Source organism: Grammomys surdaster, unplaced genomic scaffold, assembly GCF_004785775.1.
Source record: "Grammomys surdaster isolate TR1022 unplaced genomic scaffold, NIH_TR_1.0 100, whole genome shotgun sequence".
Lineage (NCBI taxonomy): Eukaryota > Metazoa > Chordata > Mammalia > Rodentia > Muridae > Grammomys > Grammomys surdaster.
Genome location: NW_021604579.1, coordinates 7,071,971 through 7,082,783, shown reverse-complemented (window position 1 = coordinate 7,082,783; position 10,813 = coordinate 7,071,971). Strand labels below are relative to the sequence as shown.

At 34.2% G+C, this 10,813-nt stretch overlaps 1 protein-coding gene across 1 annotated transcript in view; it reads left to right on the top strand.

Moving 5' to 3' along the window:
* Positions 1–955: 955 nt before the first annotated feature.
* The window catches only part of LOC114637442 (putative selection and upkeep of intraepithelial T-cells protein 1 homolog), a 13,480-nt gene continuing 3,622 nt past the window's right edge, over positions 956–10,813 (top strand). Inside the window, exons 1-3 of the mRNA XM_028785666.1 lie at positions 956–1,331; positions 1,758–2,039; positions 4,704–4,811. Coding sequence (XP_028641499.1) covers positions 956–1,331; positions 1,758–2,039; positions 4,704–4,811 — 766 coding nt within the window. The remainder of the gene's footprint in view (positions 1,332–1,757; positions 2,040–4,703; positions 4,812–10,813) is intronic.

Genomic DNA, 10,813 nt, shown 5'->3' with positions numbered 1-10,813 from the left:
AAGTCTATAGGCCCTTTCCCCAATAGCCTTCTTTCTCTCCTTCCTAGTGTTTAGGATTGGAAGGGATTAGGATGGAATAAGATTAAGAAGGGTGATAGGTAAAAGAACCCAATAAATCGGCCCCAAATTGTGAGCCTACACCTATATTCTGTGATATTCCTTATGCCATAGGTATAGGAGTTATTTTGTAGATGTATTAATCAGATCTGTGTACCCCACCATTCTCTGATTCTCTGCATTTTGGTGTACTGAGAATTTCTGTAGTATTATCCATATGCTTCGAAAAGTAGTCTTTGATAATAGGTGAGAGCTACACCTTTCTGTAGATAAAAGAATACATCTAAGAATGTAGTTAGAAATTATACTGGTTTAGGAAAATGGCAGCAGTTGTAGGATTTTTTTTAAACAAGGTTTCCCTGTGTTACATTCCTTTGTAACTAGAACTGTGAACTCCTAGAACTCACTTTGTAGAGCAGGTTAGCCTCAAACTTGAAGACATCTATCTGCTTCTGCCTCCCAAGGGCTGGGATTAACTATGTGCACCACCCCACCTGGTTCAGTATAAGGTCTCAAGGATAAATTTAAGTATGCAGTGGATAAAAAAATTATAAAATAAAAAAGAATATTTAATTGAAAACTTTAAAGCTTATGAATAAAATCACATACAAAGTCTCACTTCATTTAAAGAATAAGAAAACTTAGAATCACTCAGAGAAAGAATGAAATAATATGAAAGAAGAGTCAACTACTAAGCTGAAAGAAATTATCTTAACAACCATTTAGCAGTAATGGAAATCATTCACATTTCTGAAGGGGAACAGTTGATGAGTCACCACTGAAGTCATATATAAAATGAGAACTTTTTTCAGGTATGCTGAAAAAAAGTTAACCCACAGAAAAAAAATGTGTTTGTGTGTTTGGGGGAATTTAGAGGACTTCTCTGAGCAAAGCTCTCATGTTTTGGTTCTTAATTCTCTTCCCAGAAGTGTTCACAGTGACTGGACTAAAGGAAACAATTGTGGCTCCGGTTGGTACAATGCTTGAGCTCAGCTGTCAGTTGTCTCCACCACAAAATGCCCAGCACATGGAGATTCGCTGGTTCCGGTCCCACTATACACAACCTATTTATCTCTATGAGGATGGCAAAGACATGTTTGGAAAAATTATCCCCAAATATGTGGAGAGAACAGAACTCTTGAAGGATGCCATTGGAGAAGGGAAAGTGACCCTCAGGATCTTTAATGTCAATCCTGATGATGATGGGCAATATCATTGCATCTTCAAAAATGGCAAGTTCTATGAAGAGCACATCACAGAAGTCAAGGTTACAGGTAACCATAGATTCCTCTGAGAGCAATTTCTAAATTCATTCACTGAATTACATATAAGAAAAAAGGTTACTCATAAATTCTACAAGGAATTGAATCTTATATGGTTTTGTTGATTTTTATAGTCTAAAGATTTAACTCAGCAGTTTCGATTAATAAAAAGCAAATATTTTACTGAAAGAAAACTAAATGAGATAAAGAAAACTTTCCTCACCTGAATTATTTAGAACAAGTTGTTAATTGAATTTTTGTCTCCCTACCTTCCTACCTGGTGCTTTCTCTTTTAATTGATTTATTCTATCATTTGGAGACCAACAGAGTTTTGACAATCTTTATATCTGCAGACACTGGAGTTAACATGGAGGAGGAGTGGTTCTTTTTCTCTTTCCATTCACTGTGTGCTACTGGTTTCTCTTTGTTTACAACCAGCTGGGAACTCCCGGGTTCAAATTCTTGTTCATCCTCCTACTACCAAAGGTGTAATTGTGGAGTGTCACTCAGGAGGTTGGTTCCCACGGCCTCACTTGGAATGGAGAGACAGCAGAGGAGAGGTCATTCCAGCTGCATCAAAATCTCATTCACAGAACAGAGACAAACTGTTCAATATGAAGATAACCCTTCTCCTTAGAGACAGCTCCTTCAGGAATGTTACCTGTTGCCTTTGGAACCCCCTAACAGGCCAAAAGGAAAGCACAAGCATTGTTCTACCAGGTATAATTCATGTATTCACTCTTGAAATAATAATCATTTTATGTAATTTAGACTTGAAACAAATCTTACATGATTTCTTCACTTGGTTTTAGGCCATTAATTTCCCTTCATTTTATTTATCATCTGATCTGTTGTCCAATTAATTGCCTTTGCTAGATTCATTTCTTTCATCATTTTCCTAATATTGGAGATTTTAGTGTACAAAATTCTGGGTTTTGTCCTAAAGTGTTGCTTGATGTTTTTTGATCTTTAGCTATATTGATGCTCATTTTTAAAATGTTTTATCAATAGTATTTATTGTAAAAGAATACAAATGGCTAAGAAACGCATAAGAAAATGTTCAACATCTTTAGCCATTGAGGAAATGTAGATTAAAACACCTTTGAGATCTCATGTCAGTCAGAATGGCTAAAGAAAAATATGACAAATGCTAGTGTGGCTGTGGAGAAGGGGGAATTATTATTACTGGTGGTAAAAAATGCAAACTGGTAAAATCACTGTAGAAATCAGTGTGAAAATTACAAAAAAGCTAAAACTAGATGTGTCATATTATTCACTCTTGGGTATATATCCCAAAGAATATGCATCTTACTATAGACTTACTTGCACATGTTCATTGCTGGTTTTTTCCCACAATATCCAGGAAATAGTCAGAAATAACCTAGATTTCTATCAATCGAAGAATGGATATTGAAAAAAATTATTTATATAATGGGATATTATTTAGCCATTATAAAAAATAAAACAAAGTTGTTTTTGTTACTAAGACTGCAGTATAATTGGAGGTCAGCTATTGTAATAAATCTAGCAAATACAATCAACTACAGATCCTGATTGTAGAGATAGGTTCATTTAATGGTGCTCGTGAGAATGTACACTGTTCTAACCACTATGGAAATAGATGTTGAGGTTTAAAAAAAACTGCAATAGGTGGGTGGGGAGATGGCTTATTGGTTAACAGCATTTGTGATACCTACAGAGGATCCATGTTCAGTTTCTAGTTCCTAGAACATACATTGTGGCTCACAACCATCTTTAATTCCATTTATTAGAGGATTCCCATATTCTATTCTTATGTCCATGAGGACCAGGCATGCACATAGCTCATATATCTATACATGTACACACACACACACACACACAACACATACACACATACACAAGTATGTGTTTATCAGTATAAATGGATAGATAGATACATATATATATGCAAAGCACTCATATTCATAGAATAAAATAAATAAATCTTTTTGAATTATTTATAAAGTCTGCAAATAGAATTAACTTATATGAGCTATACTCCATATATGCCACTTAATTATGTACAACAAATGACTCCAGTAGTGCATACACACCTATATTTACTGCATCGCTTATAATAGACAACTTGTGAGTACATAAGTGGGTAGGGAAATGTGGTATGTAATTTTATTTAAACATAAAGAAGAAAAATTGCATTATTTGCTGGAAAACAAGTGCAGTCATTAGTTACATAAAATGAAATAAGACAAATTTAGAAATATGGATATCACATGTTTGCTGTAGAAGAGAAGAATGAGGAAAGGAAAATGAAGGGAAGGGAAGGGGAGTATGTAAAATGTGATTATTAAATTATCAAATTTTTAAACCTGGATCTAAATGTCATGACTATATATCAATTTTAAAAATAAATTAACTACATCAATATGTGATGCGCATACATCTGTAAAAATTATATCTTCTTGATTAACTACCTGTTCCCTTTATCAATATATAGTATGTTATATATTTTAACAGAGACAGACATTCCTAAATTTTGCTTAAATCTACCTTGTCAAATATAAGTCTTCCTGATGTCATGGTTTACTTTCTATGACTGTGATAAACACCATGACCAAAAGCAAATTGTGAGGAAAAGATTGATGTGCCTTACACTTCAGGGCACAGTCCATCATTAGGGGAAGTCTGGGCAAGAACTGAAGTAGAGGTAAGAACATAAAGAAAAGTTGATTATTAGATTGTTCTCCATGGCTTTATCAGTTTGTTTTCTCATTGAACCTGGACCAGCTGACCAGTCTTGTCACATCTTACCAGTGGGAGAAGTTCTCCCACATTCATCATTTCCTCTCTCCAACATTAATCATCAGTTTAAAAAAAATGTCTAACAGATATGTCCATATTCTAACCTGAAGGAGGTAATTCCTCAGCTGATATTCTTTCTTCCCAGATCTGTGTAGTTTTTGTAAAGTTGACATAAAAACAAACCAACATACCTGAGTTTTTATTGTTTCTACTCTTTAGACCCATAGTTTTACCATCCTTCAGTGAGAACCCTGGCATTTCATGTGTCCTGGGAGTTTAGACAGACTGAAGCACTGAGTTTGAACTAACTTTGTGTTAGTTCCCTAGAAATCCTATGTCTGAACCTTGTGGAGGGGAGAGAAAAGTTTGTCTTTACCTCTTCTCCTTCAGTCAGAGAGAGTGCCCTTCATTCTTTTCGCCAACTTCATACTAATTTATACCTATCCTACTTTTCACGCAGTTCATATCTGTCTCATCAAACTGCCCTAAACTTACCAATTCAAGGAGATAGTATTAGAGATGTCTTGCATTCACCATTCCTAATAATGCTGGTCCAAACACTCTGCATACTTGATATGTAAAATGTGTGGCTTTCTATTTCAGATGAAATGTTTTCTTGGAATTTTATTTGGAATATGATTGTTGGTGTAATTCTGACTATGATGACACTCTTCATCATAATGCCTAGTACTAAACTACAAATCCTAGAAGGTAAGTAAGTTTTCAGGATGAGAGATGCAAAGAAGAAAGGTAGCTAATGCTGAATGACAATCCAGAAGCTTATCTGGAAGGATATTATAAATGTATGGATCATACATTAGACACATATATCTTTATCTTTATCTTGGTCTATAATTATCTTTAAAAGCCTGTGCTTCATTTGCATTAGTATAGATGAAACTTCCTTTCGCTGTAGTGATAGATACAGAAAAAATTGAAAAGTTATTTAATACTCAATATCCAACATCTGTACATCCTTCTTTCTTGACTTTTAAATTCCAATGAGCTTATTGAGGGTGGAAAGTAAAGTCCTAAACTGTGCATTGCAGAAATGCCTGCAAAAGATTCCTTCAGTGAAACACAAGGAAAACTGAACCTATAGAAAGAAGTATGCCAGTTGAACTATATAGGTTTTCTTTTCCTATCTGGAAAAATGCCATTCGTAGCCAGAGCTATATTGAGAGGAAGTGGACCTGGAGGATAATTAGAAAATTTTAAACACAAGTATAAACTTGTTTAGGGTTTAAGAGTGTGTTAATTTTAGTAATGAACTGACACATTGACTCATACGTAGCTCTAGCTTTCCAGTGCATATTCAAGGCCCCCGAGGTTCATTTATAGCTTATTCATTAGTTAAGGATTTGGGTGTTGGCACTTCTGAGTTTCTTTGCTACTCATTTTCTTCCCTTTTCATTTTCAGTTGCTTTTCTGCCCTGAACTCGATTGTCTGAGCTAAAACTGATCCTATTCTCCAAAACTGTATCTGACCCACGTAGCAGAAATCACAAACTCACTATGTTTATTCTTGTTGATTGATGTTTGGCAAAAACAAACACATATTTAGCTTTTTCACTTCATGATACCACCTACATTTTTACACAAATGGAGTTTTTGTTGCTGTTTCTCTTCATCATAGTTGAACATATAATTGAACTGCATAATTGAACGTATTTCCTTCTTCAAAATATCAGTACCCTCTTGTAGTCAGAACTTTTCTAAATAGGCATTTGCCCACCAAATCCCCTCCAATTATTAAGTCTTTATCTATGATGCATCTTTAGCTGGTAACATTATTTATCTTATCTTCAAGTGCTTCTAGATTATTCTAAAGGAAGCAGAGTTGATTTAATAGTAGAAATTATTGTATCATCATAAGATGCTAGCAATTAATGGGACTTCACTCTGACAAACCTTAATCCAAAAGCTTTATAATTAATAAGGCTTATAATCTAAGTTGTATATATTTAATTAACTATTATTAATAAAGAATTACCAATCAAAATTATGAACATAAAAATTAAATACTAAACCTAAATCATACAGACACTAATAATAGGATAAAATACTTATAAATCATACAAATACACTTGTCATACCACCAATGGCTTTTATTTCCCAGCATCCAGAAAAGGAATTGCTACCGCTAGGAAAGCTACCAGTCTTGAAGAAGCTTTCAGTTCAATTTCATCTCTCTTTTTTCTCTTTGTCTTGCGGTGAAAGTGTGTGGCCTATTCAGTAATAGTATTTCACTACCAGGTTCTGGTGAGAACTCAAGAGCAATCACTATAGTTTATATAGTTTTGAGAGGCTCTGAGGTCTCTCTGACAAGCAGCACAGAGAGATACCCCATATATACATAAGTATTTCCCTTAATAACCTACACAGAATGGGTATTGCATTATCCATCTGTGCAGAATACCATCATTCAAACTATTTTAAAATTGCTTTTATTTATCTTCCAAAATATGTTACTATATGATTTTTAAGAACATCATTACTATTGATTAATCTTCCCTGTACGCCCTTATTTTCATCAATCTCCAATCAGCAACCAGCTTAAATTTTTCACCTACAGTATTCCTCACTACTACTTACATATCATATTAGTTACACTATTCCTACTCTCTGAAGCTCTTGTCACACACATACAGACACACAACATGGGGGTGGGGAGAGAGAGGGAGGCAGGGAGGGAGGGAGGGAGAGAGAGAGAGAGAGAGAGAGAGAGAATGAGAGAGATCACCACAGAAACTTCTAAGTAAAACATACAAATCACAAAAGTCAAGATGGCTCAGTAGATAGAGGTGCTTTTTGGTCTGAGTTTCATCCCCAACACCCATATGATAGAAAGACAAATTAACCCTTAGAAGTTGTCACCTGATTTCCACCTGCACAAGAGCACACACACACACACACACACACACACACACACACACTCACTTACACTCACACAAATAAAAAAAAATTTTTCAGCATAGGATACTCATAAGAGAGACAACATATGCCATTTGTCTTTCTGTCCCTGTCTTACCACACTCAATATAAACTTTCTAGTGACATCCATATGCTACAATTTTTATACTTTTATGCTGAAGAAAAGTCCTTTGTGTATATGTACCACATGTTATTATCAGTTGATTAACGTCCAAGCTAATTTCATGTCTCAGCTATTAGAATAGCAACAAGCATATATTTACAAGTATCTCTGTAGCACAATAGTCTTTTAGGTGTTCATGAATGATAGATATGAATAATACGGTAATTCTTTTAGTTTTCTGAGAAAACGTTACATTCATTTTCATAGTGGCTGCATCAGTTTACATTCCTGCTAACAGTGAATTAAGAGTCACTCTTTCTCAAAATCAATGTCACCATTTGTTGTCAATTCTTTTTTTTAATGATAGACACACTAAGATGAGATAGAATCTCAATGTGGTTTTAGTTTAATTTCAGCGAAATGAATCATTCCTGCATCTCTGGTGTGGTGCCAAGTTGATAATGAATGTCTTTTCGTTGTGTTCATAAATTCTGCTTCCAAGACATTACTGAGAATTTTGACACCTCTAGTCATCAAAGAAACAACGTAATATTTCACAAATGACAATTACAACCATGAACATTATATTCTGCTGTCTAATTAGCCCACTGATGGATGGGTGAGAGAAAGACAAATCTGATTTGTCTTCTCTAAATATGTTTGTTCTCAACCTGAGACCATCCCCATCCTATAGTCAGCTGTGTTTTTCATTCCTGTAACCAACAGTTTTCTGATCTTTTACTTCTTGACCTTAGCACTGTTTGAAATACATACAGAAAGATGACATTAAATGTAGAACTTGTCTTTTTTTTCTTAATTCAACGTTTCTACTAACTGTTGGTGAATTTGTACAAGAGTGTTGCAGTTTCTCTCGTAATGCAGCAAGCTCCCAAACAATTGAGACTGGACTATTATATTTATTTAACAAGCTTTAAGGGCACAACAACTTAGCAGTATTACTCTAATACTCTCAGCTAATCTGGCTACCTCTCAGCCAAAATCCCAGTGATACTTTCATTGTAGTACTGATGTAGCCCTCAGGCCTCCAAGTATTTTCTCATGGTATCTCTTGGACTCTCTCCCATGGAGAATCTTCACTTCTCTCTCCTTCCCCCTCTCCTGACTGGGAGGAAGTCCAGCCCTCTTCTCCCCATTGCTCGCTCATTGGCTGATCAGCTAGCCTTATTGACCAATCAGGAAATAATTGGGGAGTCATGTTTACATAACATTGGGACAGGAAATTCTTAGAATCAAGATTGTAATCAGATATGGGGGTACAGACACTAGCATTTGAATAATACATTATGCCTGCAACCAACCAATAATCAGTGATTTTAACACTTTGTTTCTTTAGGTTGCTCCTACAAATTCAGCTCTCCTTGGATTGTGGCCATGTTTCTAATAATTTTTTCAATTATTGTGCCCAGATTACTCATCTTGTATTTGTACAAAAAAAGAGAGAGAGGTATGTGATATAAAGAAGATGTTATCTTTTAATGTCTTTTTTCCCCCAAATGCCCAGTCACAGCTTAATGAACATAGAATGGCAGCAGCTTAAATTTCAGGAAAAATAGACCCTTGGAAAACATCGTGACATTTAGATTCCAACCTCTGGGACTGTTTGGATTTAATGATATAAAGTGATGATGTGTTTGCCACCAAACAGGTTTTTCAGTTTGACTTCATCACTACCTAATGAGTTAAGTTGAGTACTTCATGTCTTTAGGCTAAATTAAATAATAATTGATAACTCTTAAATATCTTAGGTCACAGATTTCTGTTTGTAATTGATGCAAAAAAAAATGATCTGCTTGTCAAAATTATCCACATCTACACATAATTTTTTCTCAGTTTATTGATGGACATAAACACTTATAATATATTCTTTTCTTTCTCTTTGAATAGGAAATTGAAATGGTAAATTGGGAAAGTTTTGGGATAGCTGAATGTAGCATATTTAAAATGTTTTCTACTTTACTTCTAATCAGTGAGATAAAGTAATTAATTAAAGTAAATTCAACTGTACATTAATAGTCCCAATGTAGAAGTCTGAAATTAGAGATTTTTTACAATGGTTTTCTGTTATGAATTGAAGACACAAAACACCTTTAAAAATTAAGATGAAATTTATTTGCAATTATCATACACTGTGGCCTGCTATGTTCACATAAACGTTTAAGACATCATGATAACAAGTTAGTCATAAAAGAACAAACATTCTACCATACTACCTATGCAAGGCCTTTCTATGTCAAATCTGTGCAAGGGTAAAATAAAGTCGTGGTTGCTTGAGAGATAAAAATCCATTCTGGAAATAGCTATTACTAGCACTTACACAAAAATATGAACACATTCACTATTCAAATAAAGAAGTAAAAAAATAACTAGCATAGTAAAATTTATGTATGTACATTTTACAAAAATAAATAAATTTGAGGTTAACCTATTATAAAATTAAAAGAAGTAATTGACTCTAAAAAAGATTTTAGAACAACTTTTAGAGCAAATATTAACACATAATTTCAATGTGGAATGCTTCTCTAATTTTCACAAGAAAGCTAGGATTAAGCAATTGTTATCATTTCTACTGTTTTTATCAAGGACTTGTATATTTACATAGCTAAATAGAAGTTAGATGCATGTTGCATACTAACAATATGCAAAATGCTATCGTGGACATAAAGATACATGTATTTCTTCTAGACTCTGGTTTTAATTCGTAGTAGGTGTACACTAAGAAGAGGAGCATCAGAATCCTATGATACCTCTATTTGCACACATTTACTGAATTGTTTTTCAATTTTCTAGTGTTCATTTAACATTCCCACCAAGCATATGTAAGAGTCTATGTCCTGGCCAACATCAGATCATTTTTATATATAAGACTCCAAATGGGCAATAACTCATTACAGGTTTTTTTTCCTAGTAATATTGAGTGTTTTGAGTGAGTTTTGTGTGTTCATACATCCTTTTTGAAGAAAGTTTAAGTCATTTTCTAATATTTAGATAATGTTTGGTTTGACTGTTAGTGTCAGAAACTCTCTGTTTTATCAACAGATAATCACTGTTATTCTTTCTGCAGGTTGCCCTTTTCTTTGTCAAGAATGCCTTTAAATGTGCAGCTTAAAAAAATGCAGTCCAATTTTTCTTCCATTTCTTTTGTTGTCTGTGTCTTTGATATTGTATCTAAGAAATCAATGCCAAAGTAAATGTAAAACATTTTTCCTTTGTTTGCCTCTAAGGGATATAATAGTCAGACAATTTGGGCATTATGTTATTTATGTATGGACACATATGGATAGCCAATTTTCCTGAACTGTTTCTTGAAATGATTATGTATTACCCAGTAAAAGATATTGGTACCCTTAACAAAAGTAATTATTATTCTATGAGATACAGACTCTCTGAGACATTCCACTGGCCCCTATGTTTATCCTCGTGTTAGTACCACAATATTAAACACTTTGGTGTGATGAATTGATACAAAAGGGTAGCAGACTTAAGATCCATGGGTATTATTTCAATTGGGGGACAGTGTGCTGTTAAGATGAAGATTTTTTTAACAGAAGGACTTGATTCTGTTTGTTTACATTCCTGTGATATAAAGTGGTCAGAACACACTTGTTTCCCTTCCTTCCTTCCTTCCTTCCTTCCTTCCTTCCTTCCTTCCTTCCTT